General features: G+C 32.9%; 6 protein-coding genes across 6 annotated transcripts; 4 read left to right on the top strand and 2 right to left on the bottom strand.

Annotated features, from left to right (window-relative positions):
• Window positions 1-1,756: 1,756 nt before the first annotated feature.
• On the top strand, window positions 1,757-4,311 carry LOC125058299 (DNA repair and recombination protein RAD54-like). Its single transcript, XM_047662360.1, has one exon. It carries the CDS (start codon window positions 1,880-1,882, stop codon window positions 4,172-4,174), a length of 2,295 nt encoding a protein of 764 aa, XP_047518316.1. The 5' UTR covers window positions 1,757-1,879; the 3' UTR covers window positions 4,175-4,311.
• Window positions 4,312-4,415: 104 nt separating this feature from the next.
• LOC125062289 (protein adenylyltransferase SelO-like) lies at window positions 4,416-12,915 on the bottom strand. The gene is made up of 12 exons (XM_047668092.1): window positions 12,609-12,915; window positions 12,040-12,203; window positions 10,761-10,841; window positions 10,526-10,689; window positions 10,266-10,441; window positions 9,996-10,095; window positions 9,544-9,704; window positions 8,699-8,820; window positions 8,225-8,354; window positions 7,568-7,694; window positions 7,181-7,293; window positions 4,416-4,644 (listed from the first exon to the last, which is right to left on the bottom strand). The coding sequence occupies exons 1-12, from the start codon at window positions 12,798-12,800 to the stop codon at window positions 4,522-4,524; spliced, it is 1,653 nt and encodes a 550-aa protein (XP_047524048.1). The 5' UTR covers window positions 12,801-12,915; the 3' UTR covers window positions 4,416-4,521.
• A 36-nt stretch (window positions 12,916-12,951) lies between these two features.
• Window positions 12,952-17,660, bottom strand: LOC125058474 (protein adenylyltransferase SelO-like). Its single transcript, XM_047662568.1, has 12 exons — window positions 17,287-17,660; window positions 16,911-17,074; window positions 16,745-16,825; window positions 16,044-16,207; window positions 15,419-15,591; window positions 15,179-15,278; window positions 14,592-14,752; window positions 14,191-14,312; window positions 13,943-14,072; window positions 13,636-13,762; window positions 13,307-13,440; window positions 12,952-13,215 (listed from the first exon to the last, which is right to left on the bottom strand). The coding sequence occupies exons 1-12, from the start codon at window positions 17,428-17,430 to the stop codon at window positions 13,093-13,095; spliced, it is 1,623 nt and encodes a 540-aa protein (XP_047518524.1). The 5' UTR covers window positions 17,431-17,660; the 3' UTR covers window positions 12,952-13,092.
• Window positions 17,661-17,721: 61 nt separating this feature from the next.
• LOC125058506 (bolA-like protein 2) lies at window positions 17,722-20,885 on the top strand. The gene is made up of 3 exons (XM_047662592.1): window positions 17,722-17,950; window positions 20,264-20,358; window positions 20,766-20,885. Exons 1-3 carry the CDS (start codon window positions 17,888-17,890, stop codon window positions 20,851-20,853), a joined length of 246 nt encoding a protein of 81 aa, XP_047518548.1. The 5' UTR covers window positions 17,722-17,887; the 3' UTR covers window positions 20,854-20,885.
• Window positions 17,957-19,710, top strand: LOC125058481 (dolichyl pyrophosphate Man9GlcNAc2 alpha-1,3-glucosyltransferase). Its single transcript, XM_047662577.1, has one exon. The coding sequence runs from the start codon at window positions 18,067-18,069 to the stop codon at window positions 19,669-19,671; it is 1,605 nt and encodes a 534-aa protein (XP_047518533.1). The 5' UTR covers window positions 17,957-18,066; the 3' UTR covers window positions 19,672-19,710.
• Window positions 20,886-20,931: 46 nt separating the features above from the next.
• Window positions 20,932-23,427, top strand: LOC125058496 (mevalonate kinase). Its single transcript, XM_047662581.1, has 6 exons — window positions 20,932-21,072; window positions 21,404-21,872; window positions 22,045-22,274; window positions 22,543-22,605; window positions 22,695-22,822; window positions 23,022-23,427. Exons 1-6 carry the CDS (start codon window positions 20,956-20,958, stop codon window positions 23,155-23,157), a joined length of 1,143 nt encoding a protein of 380 aa, XP_047518537.1. The 5' UTR covers window positions 20,932-20,955; the 3' UTR covers window positions 23,158-23,427.
• The last annotated feature ends 135 nt before the right edge of the window (window positions 23,428-23,562 follow it).

A 23,562-nucleotide genomic window follows, 5' to 3' on the forward strand; every position in this document is an offset into this window, starting at 1 on the left:
TCGAATGTTGTTTTTAAATTATGTCCAATGCCGTAGCATCTTCCGTGGGCAACTTCATTCTGTTAATTTTGTGTCACGGTGTGCGCGCATCGTAAAATTTCATTCTCATCAATTTTTCATAACGCGCCTAAAGAAGTATAACTTCAAAAATAAAAGAAAAATATGGGTGAAAGAGTATTTACTTTTGCGAGAAAAATTATCAAATATGCAAATACTGAGTGTTTTGGAACCATGTGACTTAAGAAACTACCTTAGAGTAGGAGTTGCCGAGTTTGAATGTCTATTGAAATTAGTTACTCCATACATTCAAAAAGAAGATACGGTTCTTAGACAAAGTGTCAGTGCTAAACAAAGATTGGTAGTTACTTTAAGATTCCTGGCAACGGGCAACTCCTATCAAGACCTAAGGTCATAAATAAATCAATCAATAATTCAGCCATAAATATGGCATGTCTCGGTACAAATTGATAATATTGAAAAGTACTTTTTTTTCTTGCGAACACGCCATGGTGCACGCGGCCATAGAAAACAAACATGTACGAACGTCTTTGCTCTGCGGCTGCCACGCGCTGACTGAACGGTTAAGACTTAAGCGTGCTAACTGCTAAGTCTTATTACACTACACGATATTCAGCAAGTAAGCACCGCCGAACCCATTCGGTCAGTCTAATTAGACAGGCTAACTTGCTAAAGCATGTGCTACACGGTATGAAACGGCGGTTTGAAACTTTGGTTTCAAACCGTGTGGATAGTTGTTTTATGCCAAATTTCGTTTAACCTTGATATGACCTTGGCAGCACGCTTTGCGTTGCAAACCACGACCAAAACCGTTGGTTTGAAACAGTCTAGCCGCTTGTTTAAAACCACGCGTTCGGCAGTCGTGCTGCGGCGGCGAACGTAGACGCACGCGACGACGACGACGTTCTGCACAATGGCACAAGAAGCAAATGAACGTGAAGTTATTACCGAATTGCTCGAATTATACAGAGAATTGCCATGTCTTTGGGATAGGGATGTGAAAAAAAATCGATTAAAATCGATTTTTTTACGCGATTTTTATATTTAAAATAATCGATTATTTTTATAATTGAAAATCAATCATAGTCGATTTTTTATCTGCCACCTCCCGACATTATGTCTGGTATTTTATAACCCGGACCTGTGCAGTGCAATGTGCTACTGAAAAGGCATACACACATACATTTATCAAATTTCACCTAAAATCTATCAAAACGAGATATTTTAGTTAATTTCGATTTTGATTATTCTTAAACGTTAATTTGTGTTTATAATTTCTATTGTTAACTTTTAATTAAAAAAACCATGAAAAATAAAAAAAATTGGGTGTTTATTTTGAAATTGATTCAAAAATTAGGAAAAAATCGATTAATAAAAAAAATCGATTATTTTTTTAAGAGAAATCGATTATTTATTAATCGATTTTTCATGCTAAAAAAATAATCGATTAATAAAAAATCGATTTTTTTTATGCAGAATGTCACCCCTACGGAGACGTCTTATCAGCGCAACGTTATTTTGGACACTGTTGGTTTTAAACCGTGTAGCCGAAAAGCGCAACTCGCTTTTATTTCGTTTCAAACCGCCGTTTCATACCGTGTAGCACATGCTTAACTCTTATTACATTATGCTAAATCTTAGTAAGACTGTCTGAATATCGCGTAGTGTAATAAGCTCTTAACATCAAGTGTCCTGTGTCAAGTTACTTTAGTCAATGTCAGGTTCGTTACAGAAAATAACAAAGAATTCTTATTCACGAATCATCAAATATTTTGAAATTTGAATTTCAATGGTACTTATATTTTAATCATGTTTTATTGTCTTTATTCAACTAATAAGTGTATTGTTAACGTTTAATATAATGCGGCGCAGCCAGGCACCGAGCCAGATTGGCTCCAGCAACGATGTATTTAAGAGTCCCCTTTTAAACCCGTCTAAAAGAACGAAGCGAGAGTGTACAAGGATTCCTCTTGCACAAAAAACTCTTTCACAGACACTGTCGTCTTCTGATCACGAGAACCTAATTAAACAAATATTAAGTAAACCCTTTAGAGTCCCTATTCCAAATTATGTATCGTCATATTGCAGTAAAAGTTTGGGATTAAAGCGAACCCAAGTTCGGCGTGCATTGCATGATCCAGATGAGCCGAATGCTTTAGTTTTGTATCTTCCACCTCACATTCCTGAACACGAGAAAATGAAAATGAATGCTAATGACCTAAAAGTAGCAGTAGTTGTTGATCCAGTTCTGGGAAATATTTTAAGACCACATCAAAGAGAGGGTGTCAAGTTTATGTATGATTGTGTGACAGGAATGCAAATAGATGATGCCTATGGCTGCATTATGGCAGATGAAATGGGTTTAGGAAAGACTTTGCAGTGTATAACCCTTCTTTGGACTCTTTTACGCCAAGGTCCAGACTGTAAACCAACAATTAGCAAAGCTATTATTGTATGTCCTAGTAGTTTAGTGAAAAACTGGTATAATGAGATCCACAAATGGCTTGGCCAAAGAATTAATGCATTACCAATGGATGGTGGCTCAAAGGCTGAAATAACATTAAAATTACAACAGTTTATGAATACCTATAATGCCATGAGAGTTGCTACACCAGTGCTTATTATATCATATGAAACCTTCAGAATTTATTCTAATATATTACATTCATCTGAAGTTGGGTTAGTGCTATGTGATGAAGGACATAGGTTAAAAAATAGTGAGAACCAAACTTATCAAGCATTAATGGGATTAAAGGCAAAAAGACGTATACTTATATCTGGTACACCTATACAAAATGATTTGACAGAATATTTCAGTTTAGTACACTTTGTTAATGAAGGCATACTTGGCACAGCCCAAGAATTTAAGAAACGCTATGAAAATCATATCCTAAAGGGACAAGATGCTTTGGCAAGTGATGGAGAGAGAGAACGAGCTCAAGAGTGTCTTCAGACCTTAACATCAATAGTAAACAAATGTATGATTAGACGAACAAGTACTTTGTTAACTAAATACTTGCCAGTCAAGTTCGAACAAGTTATTTGTGTTAAAATGACTCACTTACAGACACAGATCTACAAAAATTTTATTAATTCTGATGCAATTAGAAATAAATTTTCTGGTTCTGGTGATAAGAATACTCTTAGTACTTTATCTAGTATAACTACATTGAAAAAATTATGTAATCATCCAGATTTAGTATATGAAAAAATCATGGAAAGATCAGAAGGTTTCGAAAAGGCCAAAGATATGTTACCTAGTAATTATGATATTAAAGATGTGAGACCAGAATACTCTGGTAAATTAATGATACTTGACTGTATATTAGCTAATTTAAAAACAAATACAGATGACAAGATTGTTCTAGTTTCTAACTATACACAAACTTTGGATTTATTTGAAAAATTATGTCGCAAAAGACAGTATTTATTTGTAAGATTGGATGGCTCTATGACTATTAAAAAGAGAGCCAAAGTGGTTGAAAGTTTTAATGATAAAAACTCCAAGGAGTGGATATTTATGCTGAGTTCAAAAGCTGGGGGCTGTGGTTTAAATTTAATTGGTGCTAATAGACTGATCATGTTTGACCCTGACTGGAACCCTGCAAATGATGATCAGGCAATGGCTAGAGTATGGCGTGATGGTCAAAAGAAACCCTGTTACATCTATCGTCTTTTGGCTACTGGGACAATAGAGGAAAAAATATTCCAGCGCCAAGCACACAAGAAAGCACTCAGTGATACGGTTGTTGATCAAAACGAAGACTCTTTCCGTCACTTTACATCTGATGATTTGAAAGATTTGTTCCGCCTTGAAGAAAATACATTATCAGATACTCATAGTAAGTTTAAGTGCAAGCGTTGTGTCAATAATATTCAAGTTACATTGCCACCAGAAAACTCAGACTGTACATCCGACCTTTCTAATTGGTATCATTGTGCAGATAAAAAGAGTTTAGCTGATTTAGTATTAAAACAGTGTTGGGACCTTGCAAAGAGTATTTCCTTTGTTTTCCATCACAGATCAGCTCAAACTGAGGCACAAAAGAATTTTGAGGAGAACAAAGAAAATACTCAAATAAAGAAAAAGTTAAAAATAGAATTAGATGAAGACTATTCTGAACCTGATGATAGTGGTGATGAAGATTATGTATGAATTTTAAGTTAATCATGTGATAAAAAAAATATTTATTCTTTGTCACAGTTCAAATTATGATATATTTTATGTTTAATCTTTAATTGTACAGCATTATAAGTGAAGAAGAATATGTTATTGATTAAAATTATGAATACAGTTGTTTTGAATTTATGAATTTTTGTTTCAATCATATTTTATAATCATCCAGGTTTATTACCTAGATTTGCATTGCATAGTTCAAATAAGTAAAATACATACATAACTATTTAAAATATATTTTTTTATAACAAACATCTTAAAATATCACATTATTACATCTCTCTCTATACATGTAACACTATAAAAATTACATTTCTAATATGTAATTAGCTAGAACAACTTAATTTTAATCCATAAGACCAACTCGGAGGCTGTGCGGAGTAACCGAGTTTCTCTGCTTCCTCATTAACTTCAAACGGCTTTTTAAATACTTCTATTAGATGTTGGACCTGCACAAAGAATTGTTTCTTTTATGTTATTTTAAGACACTGATCAGCCCTGTGTGCATACCGACCATAGAAAATATGAATGACAATCGCCGGAAATAGAACGTGTCATACGCGTTGACCAGTATGGAATGTATGCTAGTCTAATACCATAAAAAAGAAGATTGGTGGAACGCGTTAATCGTTTGAATTGAATAATAATTTTTCCTTAGGAAGTCTATCGATAAAGGCTACTTTCACGCTACGAACCAATAAACGTAGGTGAAACCGCGGGACTAAAACTATATAAATATGTTATAATACGAGTTTCATTCGATAAGCTTCCTTAATAATTGGACTATCCACTATTTGGTATCTATCATACATTGAAGATCACTTCGGTTTAATTGACTTTTCGTATTGACATTAAACATAATATCTTCGAATAAAATTTTTGTTTACAAACTTTGTCCTGTCTATACAAACAAAAAAATAAGAATAGTTCGATATTTCTACACGTATACAGTTTGGCGACTTATTTTTTACTTAAAGATATTGTATCTTTCTTCAGCGTTCCTCCTATTGTACGTTTCTTTAGCGACACCTATAATTTGCGGCTACAGTACGATGACGTTATACCCTGAATCGCGTTAACGAAGTGTTTCCGTATATAGTATAAGATCCCGCTATACAACGACCTTCACCGAGATGCTTATTTAATGGTAGGGGAGCCCACGATGCTAAATGGGGATTTACTCGAGCGTCGTAGAGACCTATTGGGATGCAAAGCTTAGATAAAAAGAAGAAAAAAATGTTATATGATAAATTCCTTTTCATCGGTGGGGGAAGCGGCTATAGATTGTTAAATATGTAAAAAAAACTGTTGCATGGACATCCTCGAGCGCGTCAGATATTGATAGCATCTATGCCCTACGTATTTTTAATAATGTACGTATGTTAATCTGATCGTTTGCATGATGCGGGTGGTTGTATTTAAGGGTTGAAAATTTAAAAAAAAAAAAAAATTATCGAGCGCGTCAGATTTTCTTAGGGAGTGTTAAGTGCACCAAAAAAAAGCTCTCATTCACTAATCTGACGATTTCGATGGGACGCAAACCCACAGCCATTTTCTTAATTTGCAAAAAAAAATCGCAATTTTGAAATACTCAAGCGCGTCAGATTAAGATATATGTGGTTCATCTTTATGTTCTAAACGTACTGTCTCATAATCTGACGATTATCTAGAGGGATTCGCCTGATCTGACAAAAAAAAAATAGAAAAACGGTTCACCTAAAGGGCCATCCCTGCAACTTCCCGCTAATTCCATTCCTGGGCGCTTAAAATTGATATTTTGAGCTCGCTGAGTTCAAAGAAATAACATTTCTATGCATTTGAGCTCTCCCAGCTCGAAAGTCTGATAGAAGTTTCATAGAACACTATTTTTGGAATTTTCAAACCGCAATAACTTTTGAATGGATCAAGCAATTTTCACGCGGTTGGCGGCATTCGACGCAGTTTTATCATCCTCATAAATAATTTTGCAATTTTAATTGATCGAACCACAAATTTCGGAGTAATCCCGAAAAATCACGTTTTCGGGTTTCTTTCGTGTACGATATCTCTCGAACGAATCAACCGCTTTTGACTAGCTTGGTGGCGATCGACGTGGTTTTTCAAGCTCAAAGGCGGATTAGTTTTTGAAGTTGTTCGATAAAGAAACCACTTTAAAAAAAAATATTTCCTAATTTTTTAAGATTTTTCAAAATTTCTCAAAGTCTATCGGTCCGAATCGGTTCAAATTCACAGGAAATGTAATTTTGAGGGAAATATTTAGAACGCCGTTTAGTAGATTCCGATCGGTTTAAGGAAATGTAGGCATCACGCAGCTGCACGCATTTAACTTTATCGACGAATTTTTGTTATTTCGGCTTGCGGAAATCGTCAGATTATATATTTTTCATTATTCTTGAATTATTTCCTTCAAAATAAAAAAAAAATTAGCTACGCTCGAGAATGTCGAGATGACGTTTTTTTTTTACAACTTTGTTGCCCTCCCCTTTTTTTCCGTCACTCTCAAATTGTCAGATTAGTGGAATATACACTTTTTAGGATGTAATTAACTCACCCTACCTTAATCTGACGCGCTCGGGAATTTCTGATGGTCAATTTTTTTTTACTAAACTGATCCTGTCTCCTTCACGTGCGGCTTTATATATGGGCCTCATATTTTGTGGAGGTACTTAACCGGGTACAAGGTATCCCCCTATATATTAATCTGCCGCGCTTGAGTAAATCCCGAAATCCCCTCTTGGGCTCCCCTACCATAATGAAACTTATTTTATATTTAATTTAATATGTCAATAAATATAATCCATATGGGTTGTCTAGCAAATTTCAGTCAGACCAATATATCTGGTCGAGGATCCTCCGCGGCCCGCGCACCAAATCCTTCCTCCTTATGTCTATCGTTACCTATAACCGTCTGATAACTTTTTTCAGCTTTTACTTACCATATTACACTACTACGAATGTCTCTTACACTCTAAGAAAGTTGTTTACCTTTTTGAAGTCGTTTTTCTCGGCATCAGCGATTGCTTCCTGGAGGATCCAGTTTCTGGGCACATACAGTGGGTTCACTCGAACCATACGTGCGCGCCGCTCTTCATCGGTTACTGTACAAATATTTGAATGTTATCTTGTCTTCTGCTTATGTTAATAAGAGACACGAAAAATTCAAAATTTCCAAAATTTTCATCATCAAAAAAGGAAATAATTAGTTTGTAAAATATATTTCATTAATAAAGTTTACATGATAACAGAAGCAACTTATGCCAAAATTTTCACTATATTTTATTTAACATTATAAATTAAATAACATAGCAAACTGCCTTATTACCTAGCAAAATCATTAAACAACCAATATATTTAAAAAATATAGATAACTACCATTTTCATCTTTAATTCGTTCACAATACGTCTTCACCCAAGATTCCCACGTTTTTCCATTCTTCAGTTTGTTAAGGGACCAATGCTTTTCCAGTACATCTTCTTCAAATAATTCATCTAATTTCACCTAAATACAGTTTAAAAAGTAAATATTTTATTGATTGATAATGACCAATGTTATCAGTTTGTAGATTTGATTAAAAAGCTTTAATATACGGTAAGGTAGGATCTATCGTTTTGATTTAAAAATAAAGTAACAAAATTGTTTAACCGTAAAGTTAAACTATCTAGTTAACTGGTTTTTCCCACCAGGCCACATCTACATTATTCTCATATAAAGTAATTACAAAACGTCCAAAAATATTTAATACATTTATTATTTATGGACATATTTGCCTAAAAATATGGCAGGTCTTTTTTTAAAGAATATAAAAAATACTACAAAATTTCTGCACACCATTGTCACTTGCTTTTGAATACCAAATAAAAAAAAAAATTTTTTTGCCTTTTTTATCTCAATTTATTTTTAAAAATATTTTTTACTACTTCCTTAAAATGTTAGAGAATTTGTTTTATCATATTAAATAAAACTTAAACAATACATATATCTATATAATATATATATATCTTGTTGTATATTAAGTTTATGTCACTTACTTCAGCCAGTTGCCTAAATGTAGCCGTAAAATCAGCTGTTGCATCCTCCATTAAACTTAATAATTCCTTTACAATTTTTTCGTCACCCTCTTTATAAGTTTCCAAGCCTAGCTTTTTATTAAGCACATTTCTGCAAAAAATATTTAAAACATACGATACTTGACATCTTTGGAACAAATAGGCCTAGGGCAATTTGATAGATAAGACTTAAGGGCTATTCGAAAATTTATTATTTTTCATTATATTATTTATTATTGTTGTAAAATCTACCTACTTACTGTGTTTCGTTAAAAAAATTCCAAGTTTTCCTAAAACCTATCATTTAAGTTTCTTTAGTGAGCAATCCAATTTGAGATATTAAAAATTATGTATGGGGGAGGGCAGAAGAATTTTAGAACCGCTAAGTTGGGGCATGACACAAAAAATAATTGGGGAATACTTAAACCGTTGAAGAGAAGGGACCTTAGTCCTTACCTTAGTCTGTCTTCAACATATCCTTCCAATGTTTTCTCTATATCTCTGACCTTGTTTATTTGCTCGACAGACAATATTGGTATAAGCGCTTCAACAAATTTGTCCAAATTCCATAATAAAATCTGTAAAGAAAATATTACAAAACGATCAAATAGATTACATTAATAAGTGGATCAAATTTTTAAAAACTGTGTTCAACACCTGTTGTTTAGTGTTTATTTCATAACATCGTTCATAAACACAAGTTAAATTCCGAGATTGGTTTCAATTTTCACAGAAATATTCAATGATCGGATAGAAATGAGTCAGATGCGATCTGTTTTAAAAGAGAGTTAATACGCAAATATGGTATGGCCTAGTGGCTTCAGCGTCCGATTCTCATCCCTGAGGTCGTAGGTTCGCTGCCCGGCTGTGCACCAATGGACTTTCTTTCAATGTGCGCATTTAACTCTCGCTCGTACGGTAAAGGAAAACATCGTGAGGATATTGACTTGCCCTAGACCATTAGATTAACAAATGATGAAACTGATACAGAAATATGAAGCCTAGACCTAAAAGGTTGTAGCGCCACTGTTTTTTATTAATAGGAAAATATCAAATCTACAAAATTCAAAATTGCATTTACGTCCTATTCAATTTTTGTGGTGCCAAAGAAATAAAAGACGTATTGTCTTTTTGAATGTAATAATTTCCCGAGCATGTAAAAAAGAATGAAACTAAATTATTAATTTTTTATTAATTATTATTTTTAAATAATATTGGTAGATGAATCTGATCCTAGATTATGATTAATTAAAGCTTTAAAACCTTTTTTTTTAAATAAAAGAATATTATAAGTTTCATACTTCAGGTTGCATCTTGTAAGCATATCTACCCATATCGTCAGAGGAGTTTGGTACGTAATGATCATAATAATGCTCCATGAAGCCATACGGTCCATAATCTATGGTCACTCCAAGCAGACTTATATTATCAGTGTTTAGAACTCCATGAGTAAAACCCATACCTAAGATAATGAGAAAAGAGAAAAATTTAGGACAGAAATTATGAATTTTTCACAAAATTATTATTTATATATATAGAATAATATTAAAGGATATTAATTTTCAATAATTATTTTTTCCAGACTAACATACCTATTATATATCTTATTTCCGTATATATAGACGAAAAATTATATGCCAGGCTGTTTAAGAATTTTCATACAAATTAACCACACAATATGGATGACTTTAGACTTTATTATCTAAGTCAGGGCATAAAAAAATATATAATAGTACATAAATGTCATTTTTACCTTGCCATGTGGCCACCATGTCCAAATTCCTATGTGCAACTTCAGAGTACAATTTGACATATCTATCTGTATCATCTATGCTTATTTCAGGAAAGTGATGCTAAAACAACAATAAATATAACAAATAACTTTTCTTACAACACTGACTTTCTTCTTCTTAAAAAACTATCTATTTCTCTACCTTCCGTATTCTCCCTTTAATAAGATACTTTTAATATTATATGTACATCATATTACTAATTTATATTATAGTGTATATGAAAGTTATACCTCAATAATAAAATCTGCTAGCGTCCGTGTGAGATCCGGCTCGCGTCGTTTCAGCAGAATCTCAAAGGATCCAATCCTATACCACGCAGGCGCAAGCCGGATCACCACTGCCGCCCTTTCTTGGAGTGCACGCCCACCATATGTCTTGTCACGCCATACTTTATGATCATCGCTCACTGCAACATTAAATTACAATTACAGATAAATTCTAAATCTAAATCTTTTGAATATAAAGTAATTGAATAATTATTTTAACTCACCTACCAAAGCTGCTGCTCTAGTGGTTGGTATGCCAAGGTGGAAGCAAGCCTCACTGGCCACCATTTCTCTGATAGAAGACCTTAATACAGCTCTGCCGTCACCAAAACGAGAGTAAGGTGTTTCACCACAACCCTTTAATTGAACTTGCCAGGATTCACCCTTACTAAAATTTTTTTTATTAATTACCTTTACATTAATAAAGATTTGATTTTGTTTAAATAGAAAATAAGTAACCTATTAACATATTCTCCAAGAATATGTGCTCTGCCATCACCAAGTTGATCAGCCCAGTATCCAAACTGGTAACCACCATATCTGTGAAATAAATATATACTATTGTCATAAGTATTTGCAAACAAAGTATTTTCAACTACTATATTTGGTGAATAAAAGATGTACATATCCAGCATATTACCAACAACATAATCAGTAGTAGATTTACTGTAGCAATAATTGTTCATATTTAACTTATTTATTTATTTATTCCATATAATTATTCTATCTTTACAGTAATAACTAATTCGATAGAACGACACAATATTTTACCCACACCAATTAACCTAAATACAAAACATTAACAGAAATATATTTATGTACCTAAATCTTATAACTAATAGTATAGGAAGCAACTCTTGTGAACTCAGCCAGTGTACAAACAAATAAGTCTACCTTAATAGAAATCTTATTCATTATGTGTATTGCTCGCGTGAGTGGTGCTTCGCTAACCAAATTGGAATGTGCGCGCGGTACATCCAAAAGTTGAGACTTCCGCCTCAGGTTTCTACTTGGTACCCGTAGACTCAGTCTCTCCATTATATCCGGATTATGAACCCGACCCGTAAGTATCTTAAATATATACACCGACAAGGCTAGCTCTCTTCTGAGGCGTAGCTGGTCATATCCCACCATACCCAGAACAAACAGGGTCGGGTACATAAGTGGATACAAAGGATACACTCCGTACAGTCTCTTGTAGAGGTACCGGGTGAATTTATTCTGTATTCGCTCTAGCATGAGACTGTATTTAGCCTCATATGGGGCCCACACCATTGCATTGCACTCCAAGTGACTTCTGACTAACGCATTGTATAAAATTTTAATCGCTCTAATATTTGTGAAGCCACAAGCTATTCGCAATATGAACCCCAAATTTCTGTATGCCTTTTTACATGTTTTATCGACGTGTTGCGCAAACCCAAGATTGGCATTAAAATATATTCCTAGATCCTTAACCTCCGATACTCTAGCCAATGTAAGACCACTAATAGTATAATTGTATCGAGTGGGAAATCGTGCTCTCGAGAAAGATATGACTTTGCATTTCGCCAAATTAAACTCTAATCTATTTCTCCCGCTCCAATTTACCACTCGATCAATGTCTTCCTGCAGCCGCATACAGTCGTCTGTACTTTCTATGGGCATGTAAAGTTTGATATCATCAGCGAAGAGCAAGCACTTTGCATTCTTGACAACTTTTGGTAGGTCATTCAGCATTATCATAAACATAACTTACCTATGACATACAGTAAGGCTACCTTCAGGCAAATATTTTCCTGCACAAAAGTTCACAAATTCTTCACTGTCAGCAACTTTAGGGTCTAAATCCAAAATATCATTTAAAGCTTCTTCTGATACACAAACAAGATGAAGCTTGCCTGTCAGTGGCTCTGTCGGGACCTGAAAAGTTATGATATATACATTGATGCTAGGCATAACATAAAAAATTTATTGATGTATACTTAGATAAGAACTTAAAAATAATAAGTGGCACCTATGAATTATAGGGCAAAATGTTTCTTTTTTTTATAACTATTCAAACATATTTTATATAACAGCAATGACATGGTAGATAACATTGTTTTATTTATAAAGGCTATCAAAACGATATGGACGACAGTGCCGTTACAAGAATTGGAGTCAGGCAAAATATCACAATAATAAAGGTAAATGAGTGAATGGTAGTAAATGTAAATTTACGATTCAAAAGTGTACTTGGTTACCCACTTGAATAAAGATATTTTGAGTTTAAATATCTTAATGGAAATTTAGTTTAATAATATGATATGAAATACCGTTTATTACCTTGGAAAATATTGCATTATTAACAGCAACAGGGACATTATATTCCGGATTCTCATTAATAGGCAATTTAGAATAATTTGGTGAAGATTTAAACTTAAAATCTTTAAAATCACTTATTAGTTTTGTGGTTCCCAACATCATTTCTTTTTGAGAATGTAATAACGCATTGAACGCACTTAATCCACGCTTCATTAATATTATAACAATTAACTAATAAATGATTCCTAATTTATGGTTTGCGATTATAGGAACTTATTTAGTTAATTTATACAAATTTTGGAGTTTCACAACATTTATTTTGGTTTCAACTTTCTTTTTTTTTTTTTTTTTTGGAGTTGTTTCAACTTTCAATTCTCAAAGATCACAGATTAGATTTATATAAAGATGCGTTCACTACTTGTCAAACTTCTCATAACAAATCAAGTACAATTAAAACAGTTTAACATTTTATAGAATTTATAATACTCGATCAAACTAGTTTCAATTAGCTTGAACAGCTAATTTTTAACGCATATGCCCAATGTGGTGGTTGAGCTGAAAATCCCTTGGCTTCGGCTGCAAGTTGAACATCATATGGTTTTTTTAGCACTTCTAAGAGAAACCTTATCTGAAAATATGCACAAAATTTAAGTTAATGATTCTCAAAGGTTTAACAAAACATAATAATTTTAAAAAATTATCAAAAAGTAAGTAGGTACTTTTTCAAAGTCATCTCGCTCCGCATCTAAAACCGCTTCATGTATCATCCAGTTCCTTGGCACATAGACTGGGTTAACACTTAACATCCTACGTCGGCGCTCATCTTCAAACACACCCAAAGAACTTGTGTCCACTAAAAAAAAATTTTTTTTTTTAAAGTTGTTTCTAAACCCTATAAAAGCCGGATTTTGGGATTAAAAATTTTGAAAATGATTATACATTCGCGTACTAGGTACTATTTTATATCTATATTAGTATAATAACAAACGTAACCCAAGTTTCGTTACTTGAGCATGCAATCGATAGGACAAAGGACGGGAATATTAACCTGCTTCTTTTTCTAATCTCTCCCTGTACTGATCTAGCCAGCAGCCCCATGAAGCATGCATCGATAATCGTTTAAGTGACCATTTTTCATTTAACTTTATCTCATTCACCATTTCGTTTGGATCCAACTGTAAACATATAGCAGACTAGCATTCTTCTGATATATTCCTAAATGACAAGCCCTTATTATGAAAATAAATTATAAAAATTATAAATTATTATGATAATTCTTCTGGAAATCATGTGAGTGCCTGTCCCTTGTTCTATATAAAACTAAATATTATTTTTCCAAATAAAAAGTATCTCACTTCAGCTAACTGCCTGAAAGTACTCGTAAAATCAGCACCAGTTTGCTGCATCATATCTAATAGTTTCTCCACCAGCTGTTCGTCGCCCCTTCTCTCTTCACGTAAACCAATTTTCATCAAAAAAGTTTCTCTATAAATATAAATATTCTATATAAAAGACACTTACTTTATTTAGCTATATAATAATTGATGCATATTTACATTATGCCTTGATGTAGGTATGCATATGTGAATTACGAGTAACTTACAATATTTTGTTCTTGCAGTATGTGTCTAAGGTTTTTAATATATGCGTCACATGAATCTGCTGAGATGGAGACAGGAGAGGTTTGATTGCATTTGCTAGTTGAGTAACATTCCAGACGACAACCTATACAAAATTTCAATTGATGAGTAGGTGCTAATATATAAAATTCTCGTTTTCACCCCTCTACGATCAACCCCTATTTTGTATTATAGTAGATAGTTATTTTTATTGAACTAAAAAAATGTTTCCTAGAAATAATATATATATGGCACAACGACGTTTGCCGGGACGATAAAACGTAAAAAAATAAGTAATGTAAGTAAAGCATAAGTATGAAACGTAATAAATATGATTATGCAAAAGTACCAAGCAAACATATATACTCGGAGGTACAAAACTTACATCAGGCTGTTTAGATAGAGCATACCGCCCTTCTCCATCAGAACAGTTGGCTACAAAGCCACCATCGTAAGAGTCTACAAATCCAAATGGGCCATAGTCCATCGTCAGGCCTAAAAGGCTCATGTTGTCCGTATTTAATAAACCATGGGTAAATCCAAAACCTGAAGCATTTTTAACGCTTTATACGTCCGTTAATACATAATCATTTCGAAAATTGATCAAAGATCAGAACAATTACGGACTACTACACATAAAAAACATGAATAATCCTGATTCTATCGAAAAGATTTTGTGAGCATTCTAGCATAAGATTGCCACGTCTAGTAACGACAAAGTATTAAAATGTTTGGAACATACATATGACATATATATTATATAACATATTTTTGCATCTAAAAAAATATTATTATATTCTCTCTTTCTCACTAGCCCTAAGAGTGAGATTCAAAAACCAGATTTCAATACATTTTTGACATACGGGAGTAGCTTTAAATCGCGTTTCGAATCCTTAATGTGTACAAAACTTAATTATGAGAGGTACCTACTTAATAAACAGTTTTATACGATTGAGACAGTATTACACTCACCTTGCCATTTAGCTGCTAAAGCAAGGGTTCTGTGAGCAATTACGGAAAATAATCTAATAAACCTGTTCTCATCAGTTAATTGTATATCAGGAAAATACTCCTAAAACACAAATATAAATTAACCTTGACAATATTAACATTATAATTTTAAGAGAAAAGCATTTTATAATATCGTTTCGTGTAACTGAGATGGGAGTCAGTATATCAGAAATCCCATTTGCTATTATATAGAAATCATACCTTAATAACAAAGTCAAGCAGTTGCTTTAAAACAGGTATTTCGCCATTTCTTGAAAGTATTTCTAGTGATCCAAAACGAAACCAACTGGGAGACAGTCTGAGTAAGACGGCTGCTTTCTCTCGTCTTGGACTGCCTGCGTAGTACACATCTCGTACTACGGTTTCGTCACTTACTAGATAAAAATTAAGTTGTTTAGAATATACAACCAAACAACCCAAGATTTTAATTAATCTTCTTAATATATATAAATTACGTGTCACGTTGTTTGTCCGCTATGGACTCCTAAACTACCAAACCGATATCAATCAAATTTGCACACCGTGTGTAGTTTGATCCAACTTAAAATATAGGATAGCTTACATCTCAATTTATACCCGCAATATTATTTTATTGCAAAATATTTGTTTATTATTTGATAGTCATAATTCTGACAGATGGCGCTGTGTTGAAAGTACCAACGTTTCACATAAGCTACAATTTAATGGCGTAATCACCAAAAAAGCATGGTGGATTGGTGTTCTGCCGTTTCTCTTGAATAGTTTACTACTCTAATATAACAAAAATCTTAGCCACAGCAACGCTTGGCCGAGTCTACTAGTTTAATATATAACATGAAGAAATTACCAACTAAGCCTGCAGACCTAGTGGTAGGTATACCAAGGTGGTAGCAGGCTTCAGCACCAATCATCTCCCTTATTCCTGACCGTAAGACTGCTCTTCCATCGTAAGTACGAGAGTATGGGGTTGGACCTGATCCTTTCAATTGTATTTGCCATCGTTCACTTAAGCTTTAAACAAACATTTTTAAGACAAACTAACAAAATTACCGCATACAAAACTTACCTATGATCAAAGTAACTATCATCTAATATATAAAATTCTCGTGTCACAGTTTTCGTTGCCATACTCCTCCGAAACGGCTTGACCGATTTTGATGAAATTTTTTGTGCTTATCCGGTATCTATGAGAATCGGCCAACATCTATTTTTCATCCCCCTAAATGTTAGGGGTAGTCCACCCCTAAGTTTTATTTTTTATTTTTTAGACAAAATTTTTAATTTCTATTTTTTTATGATACAACATACAAAAATACATACAATCCCTAACTTTCACCCCTCTACAATCAACCCCTATTTTTTTATTATAAGTGATATACATGGCAAAACGACGTTTGCCGGATCAGCTAGTATTACTATAAACAAAATATGTTTACATAGGTACAGAACTTACATAAGTAATATATCTATCATTTAAAACCAAATAACATAAAAACATTATACATAATGTTAATAATATGAAATAATTGTATTTATTATCGCCATTACCGATTTACATATTCTCCTAGAATGTGTGCGCGTCCATCTCCTAATTGTCCGACCCATAATCCGTACTGATGACCACCGTAACTAAACAAGATCAGTTACTTAAATATAAAAATAAATACATTTAATATTATAATCATATATAATTACTTAATAACCAATTAATTACCGGTGAGCAACAGGCAAAGCCCCATACGGTAATTTCTTTCCCGCTATTAATTCGATAAATTCATCACGAGACGCCATTTCAATATCCATATTTAAAATATTATTCAGCGCATCTTCTGATACACAAACCAACCGAAGGTTTCTTTCTAATGGTCGAGGTGTTACCTAACATAAGATTTAAAAAATAAAATAATTTAGTTTTAATAATAATATTAAATTAAACAGCTGTCTATGATCTAATGAATAACTACGATTTCCTTTGTAATAAGTTATAAAATATTTTCTTCCATAAAACCACTTAATTTTCATCGCTTTAGCAACGAAATTAATCTCTTTTTTTACAGCGTTTTTAAATATATTATGCATATTGTCTTTACCTCTGAATACACAATATTCTTTATATTAGGCTTGACTTGTTCATAGTTTTCATCAATTGGTAACAAAATGTATTTAGGATACTGACTAAAACTCCATTCGGTTAAATTTTTCATTAATTTCGTTGATTCACCTTCCATTTTCATTATACTATTAGTAAGGTGAAAGTAAAAAAAATTTAAACAAAAAATTTATTTGAGTCTACTAAAAAATATCAATTCTATGACAAGTTTTTGGTTGAGATTTGAGTTTAATTTTTTTCAAAATAATTTACAAATATATTTTTTTGCATCCTCTAGATTTTATGCTTTTCATATCTTAATCTCACTAATTATATCTAAAAAATATGTTTTGAACCTCATTGCACAAACTTAGTTTTAAACGCATTTTTAATCCACTCCTCACTTTAGACTTGACATCAAAAAAAAAAAAAACAGTAGTTGTCAGTTGACAGTTTCTATCAAGTCGGTGATATAAATTATAAACATCAACAAAAATTATATAACCTAAAGGTGAAAATTTCGTAGATTTAAGTTTAAATTAGAACGTTAGAAATACCGTTCCCTCTTCATATTTACAACTATTTACTGCTAGAAATCTAATATGGTGTATACGGAAGAATATATCAAAGAAAAGTTAACTAAAGAGCTTGACGCAGTTCATGTTGTAAGTATGAACTGTCAAATTATCACATAACACGTCTGCTTACTGCAACCCTTACCCGTATCGTACTTGTAAATGTTTTGCTAAGAAATATGGTTTAATTTCCTTAAATATACACTATGACAAAACGAGCCGATCCCGACAAATTTACAGTGACAAAAGAGGCGCTGCTTCCCGGTTTGTTTTTCGCTTTAGTTATACGATGGTGTGTGGCCGCCTATCCTTACTCTGGATACAAAAAGCCTCCAATGTTCGGCGATTACGAGGCCCAGCGTCATTGGCAGGAAATAACAGTGCATACGCCGGTAGTGAATTGGTACCGGAATACGACGCATAATGACTTGGAATATTGGGGGTTAGACTATCCCCCATTAACTGCATATCATAGTTTTCTCATGGGGCTGGTTGCTGATTGGCTAGATCCAGAATCAGTACGATTATTTGCATCAAGAGGTTATGAAAATGATAGCCACAAGATTTTCATGCGCTGGACTGTGTTTCTAAGTGATATCTACTTTTACGTTACTGCTGTCTTATGCCTCTGCATTGATGTTGAACGTATAAAAAGAAAAGATGATCGAAATGTGTTTAAACGAGTTGATATAGCTACAATACTGTTTTTATTGTATCCTGGAATTATTCTGATTGATCATGGACATTTTCAGTATAATTGTATATCATTGGGTTTATTTTTATGGGCTACGTTCTTCATTGTCGCCATAGAAAATGATATATTAGCCACAGTATTTTTTGTTCTTGCTTTAAACTATAAGCAAATGGAATTATATCATGCATTCCCCTTTTTCTTTTATTTGTTAAGGAAATGTTTAATTGGTTTACCCAATCGCAATAGAGTCCTGCATGCATTGGTTAGGTTTATTCAGCTAGCAATTGCAGTTGTATTTTGCTTTATATTAGTATGGTGTCCGTTTATTACATCTTGGAATAATATGCTTCCTGTAATACAGAGATTATTTCCCTTTAACAGAGGCGTTTTTGAAGATAAAGTATCTAACTTTTGGTGTACTGTCAATGTGTTTATAAAACTTAAAAATGTGTACTCTAATGAGGAGATGGTTAAAATGTGTTTTCTTTCAACCTTAATGGCATCATTGCCATCTTGCTTAGATTTATTTTTTAGAATAAATAGAAAAAAGTTTGTACTGTCTTTAATTAATGTATCTTTAGCATTCTTTTTGTTTTCTTTTCAAGTACATGAGAAGACAATTCTTCTTGCTGCAATACCTGTTTTGGTTTACTTTCCAGATGACCCATTCATGTGTTTTTGGTTTGGCCTTGTATCTACTTTTAGTATGCTACCATTATTAGTAAAAGATCAATTATTAATTCCATTTATTGCAACAGCTTTAGTGTACACAGCTTTTTACAGCATTTGCTTAAAGCTAGCTCAGCCAAATGCTTGGTTTATGACTTTTTTGAATGCTAATAATGTTTATAAATCAGTCCATCCAAATGTTGTTTACAATTCAGTATTTTTAAAACTTCTCTCAACAGCATTTTTCTTATCACTACAAGGAATGTTTTGGTTGTTATTAGGAGTGCTGTTTGTTAAACCACCTGATAAATACCCAGATCTATTTCCTTTGCTTATTTCAATGTTTTCATGCATCCATTTTTTATTTTTCTTTTTATACTTTATGCACAAACAATTATCTTTGCCAACTGTACTTCCAATTAAAGTTAAGCCAAAGAAAAACAATTGATTGTATTCTTATATCTTTTAAATAAAATAGTATTGAAGACCTCTTGGTTTTATTATCCTATGGTAGCGACGGAAAAAAAGGAAATTATAACAGCACTTCACAAAAATTAGGCTTCTTATAAGCTGTATTTTTAAATTGGTTAGATTTTTTCTTAGAGTACCAAAAGTTTATATAGCATTATAATTTCACATTGTTACATTGTAAGCTGTGAATATGCAATTAAATACTACCAAGTTAAAGTTATAATAGTAGAACATTACCATATATTGTCTATTGTAAATAACTATTTTTTTTTTTGGGAAATTTGGGAACTGAGTCCCTAATTAAAAATGAAATAATCTTGTTGATTAATTTGAGATCATCATTAAAATTATTTATTACGCTAATTATTATTAGTAATAAGTATACTGTTAGTTAATGATATTCTACAAAATATGCTATAACTGATATCAAATTTTCTATAGCCTAAAGTTCCAGTTTTTTTATTTTAAATATTAAAAATATTTTCGTTACACGGAAGTGTAAACCAAGAGCCTCATGCAAAATAGAATATTAAATTATATACGATAGCTAACACAAATTTATTTTTCAGGAAGTTTTAGATGACAGCGACGGTTGTGGGGCAAAATTTTCTGTTCTAGTTGTCTCTGATAAGTTTCAGGGAAAGCCACTTCTCGCAAGACATAAGTAAGTTATATTAAAATCTATTTAATGCCATCAAGACAATAACTTATATATTGCTGGTTCAAATTAAATAAAATTTGAAATATACAGTGTTAATAGAATGCCTTAGTAACTGAGTCTTCTAATTTTATCCACGACGAAGTTATAGGGACGTCGAAAATGGCCTGAACTGCTTCGAGAAAAGGATGTCTGCTCGACTTGGCGGGCGCATTATCGTGCCCATATGACATAGTTCTCCATCGTATTTACTGACGTAAATATAGTTATTTGGCAGTTAAATGCGTTCTAAGTTTAATTATGTTTGTTTCTGCAATACCACCACCAACCTAGACGCAATGATAAAATCAAATCCGTGATCGCATGACATGTTCGTTTGTTCTGACTTTGATTTGTTTCGTAATTTATTGCAGGCTAGTAAACTCAGTATTGCAAGAAGAGCTGAAGACGATACACGCGTTCAGTCAGAAAACGTTGACTGTCGAACAGTGGAAAAAGTGATTTCAATGTAAATACAATCGCATCAAACCATCTCTAGTCGTTTTATTTATAGTTTGTTTGTTCACGTACATATGACATCTGAGTGAATAAAAGTAGGTTACTATGAATTTTTCGGTATCAGCCCCCGGGAAGGTGATTCTTCATGGAGAACATTCCGTTGTGTTTGGAAAGACTGCGATTGCGGTTAGTTTAGGATTGAGGACAACCGCTTATTTAAAGGTAAATGCAGCTAAAAGATCGTAGTAAACATTTAATGCTATCTATTATAATCGCGGCCTATGGTAGTTTGTAAAATATTTTTTTTTAACTATAGGTGAAAAGTGATCATTTAGATTATGTAACACATTATTTCTCCCAAAAAGTTAATCTCTTTACATAAATTATATGATCTTTTCACTATTTTAAAGTATATTTTTTATGATTAACAAAGTAAGATTCGATAAGCTTAAAGTACCGATTATCTAACTAAAATAGGCAAATTGGATTTGAATTTGAAATTTGAGTTCTTGTTAAATACATACTGACTTAATAATATTTTATTATGTTTTAGGAAACTTCCAATACATTCATAAATATTAATCTGCCATCTGTACAAGTAAACGAATCAGTGCCCTTACATCATATAAATACGGAAATATTAAGTTACAAAACCTATATAGAACACCCCCAATCAATACCTCACGAAGAGCATTTAATAAAAACAGAAATATTCGTAAAAAACACCTTTCCGAACTTCGATAACTTCAGCGGTAAACAAAAGAATGCATTAATTGCCATTTTCTATGTTTTCTTTGGTGTTTTTGGCGGGAAAGAAATACGTGGTTTTGAGATAAGCTTTGTGTCAGATTTGACAATTGGTGCTGGAACGGGAAGTTCAGCTTCTTTTGCAGTTTGTTTAGCGGCGGCATTGTTGCGGTTTGCAAAGGGTTCTAATGAAAGTATTATAAATTTTGAGGAGAAGCAGCTTATTTCTCAATGGGCATATAACTGTGAAAGAATCATGCACGGGACGCCTTCAGGTATGGTCTTTAGTTATCAACGACTATTTAAAAGTTAAATTTATGTATTTAAGTTCGAGACTTTATTCAGCATAATATTATTATAAACATCTATCTTTTATACATTCTGATCTAATCAAGGCGAACTTGTGACTTGGGTCGTGTCTTAAATTGAAAAAAATATTATTTCTAGGCATAGACAACACGACAGCGACTTTCGGCTCTCTAGTAGTATTTTGTAGGGGTCAAAAACCGAATCTTCTTGACTTAAAACTAAATCTTCGTATCCTCTTGGTTGACACGCAAGTTAGTCGACAGACCCAGGTTTTAGCACAAAAAGTGCGAGGTTTGATGGGGAGAAACCCAGAGGCAGTGGACTGCGTGATGACCGCCATGGATCATATAGCAAAGAGTGCATTGAAGGTATGACAATCAAGCTATATTATTGGTAATTACCTACTATTAATCAGAAGTTTTAAACTAAAAATAATTGTATTAAACGCAAAATATTTTAGTTTATTTACATTGACTACTTATGGACGAAGGTTGACTTGAGAGGACCACTTGCACTATTAAGAGAAAAATAAATAAAAATTGTTTTTCCGGAAATATGTACGTTACCAAATAACCCATGGGGATGGCATACTATTTGAATTGTAAATAGTAGCTCAAGTTGTGCCCTTTATTACAGATTCTACAAAATCAATCATCCAACTGCGAAGGAGATATTGATGCCCAATATCAAAACTTGGCGGTAAATACATTTCAAAAAATTATCTTCAAGATTAAAAGGCATTTGATCAGATAAAATATCTAATGAGACCCATAACGGTTATTTTTCAGGAGCTGTGGAACATGAACCATTGTTTGCTTGCCTCCATTGGCGTGTCACATCCCGCTTTAGAGAGTGTCAGAACAAGTGCGGATAAATTCGGCCTCGCGTGTAAACTTACCGGCGCGGGGGGAGGGGGGTATGTAATTTTTATTTATATAATTAAAAAAAATAAAATTTACAGTAATCTGCTTTCGAATTTGAGAGTTACAATTTTTAAAATAGTCTCTTCCAAACATAAACTCTAGTTTACCCCGAATCTAAACTTGCTTTGGCGTAAATTTAGGTTTATGGCAACAATATATAAGGTAATTTAATGGCAACATCACTTGTTTCAGATATGCAATAGTATTAGTCCCACATACGGCAAATCAAAAAGTTATTGACGATCTAACAAAAGAATTGGCGGATAAAGGATTTAAAGTTATCGACACTGCCCTTGGAGGGCCTGGAGTCCAGTACCAATATGAGTGACTGTCTTCTGTAATCTCCTGGTCGTGACAGTGACAGTTGCAAATTATAGAATAATTGCTGTCAAAAAAGCGCGCGAAGGACAGTTGAAATTTTATTGACCATAGAGATATGTTAACTAAGAGTTAAGACGTGCGATGCTTAACTATAAAGGATATGTATTGAGAAAGATTTCTTTTTAGCTGATCTTTTTATATTGTTAAATTTAATTATGTGTATGGTGGTGTAGGGTTTTATAAATGATGCATTTAAAATAAATAAATAATATTATAATTTGGTTTTTTATTTATTAAAGGAAAGATATATTCCACTATTTTCAAATGAGGCAAATATATATTTTGGTTCGAAGAAAGAAGATATTTTAATGATTTAAATGACATTTATACGATTAAAATCCCAATTTTGGAA

The sequence above is a fragment of the Pieris napi genome, chromosome 2 (genome assembly GCF_905475465.1).
Source record: "Pieris napi chromosome 2, ilPieNapi1.2, whole genome shotgun sequence".
Classification (NCBI taxonomy): domain Eukaryota; kingdom Metazoa; phylum Arthropoda; class Insecta; order Lepidoptera; family Pieridae; genus Pieris; species Pieris napi.

Excerpts from the sequence above, each read along its gene's own strand:
- LOC125058299 (XM_047662360.1), top strand. The coding sequence starts at position 1,880 with ATGCGGCGCAGCCAGGCACCGAGCCAGATTGGCTCCAGCAACGATGTA.
- LOC125062289 (XM_047668092.1), bottom strand. The coding sequence starts at position 12,800 with ATGAAGCGTGGATTAAGTGCGTTCAATGCGTTATTACATTCTCAAAAA. Across the intron at positions 10,690-10,760 it reads CTTGGAGAATATGTTAATAG|TAAGGGTGAATCCTGGCAAG; the intron begins GTTACTTATTTT and ends AAAAAATTTTAG. Across the intron at positions 7,294-7,567 it reads ACGAATTAAAGATGAAAATG|TAACCGATGAAGAGCGGCGC; the intron begins GTAGTTATCTAT and ends ATATTTGTACAG.
- LOC125058474 (XM_047662568.1), bottom strand. The coding sequence starts at position 17,430 with ATGAAAATGGAAGGTGAATCAACGAAATTAATGAAAAATTTAACCGAA. Across the intron at positions 14,753-15,178 it reads TTTAGCAGCTAAATGGCAAG|GTTTTGGATTTACCCATGGT; the intron begins GTGAGTGTAATA and ends AAAATGCTTCAG. Across the intron at positions 14,073-14,190 it reads TACTGCAAGAACAAAATATT|AGAAACTTTTTTGATGAAAA; the intron begins GTAAGTTACTCG and ends TTATATTTATAG.
- LOC125058506 (XM_047662592.1), top strand. The coding sequence starts at position 17,888 with ATGGTGTATACGGAAGAATATATCAAAGAAAAGTTAACTAAAGAGCTT. Across the intron at positions 17,951-20,263 it reads AGCTTGACGCAGTTCATGTT|GAAGTTTTAGATGACAGCGA; the intron begins GTAAGTATGAAC and ends TTTATTTTTCAG. Across the intron at positions 20,359-20,765 it reads CCACTTCTCGCAAGACATAA|GCTAGTAAACTCAGTATTGC; the intron begins GTAAGTTATATT and ends AATTTATTGCAG.
- LOC125058481 (XM_047662577.1), top strand. The coding sequence starts at position 18,067 with ATGACAAAACGAGCCGATCCCGACAAATTTACAGTGACAAAAGAGGCG.
- LOC125058496 (XM_047662581.1), top strand. The coding sequence starts at position 20,956 with ATGAATTTTTCGGTATCAGCCCCCGGGAAGGTGATTCTTCATGGAGAA. Across the intron at positions 22,275-22,542 it reads TAGCAAAGAGTGCATTGAAG|ATTCTACAAAATCAATCATC; the intron begins GTATGACAATCA and ends CCTTTATTACAG. Across the intron at positions 22,606-22,694 it reads CCCAATATCAAAACTTGGCG|GAGCTGTGGAACATGAACCA; the intron begins GTAAATACATTT and ends GTTATTTTTCAG.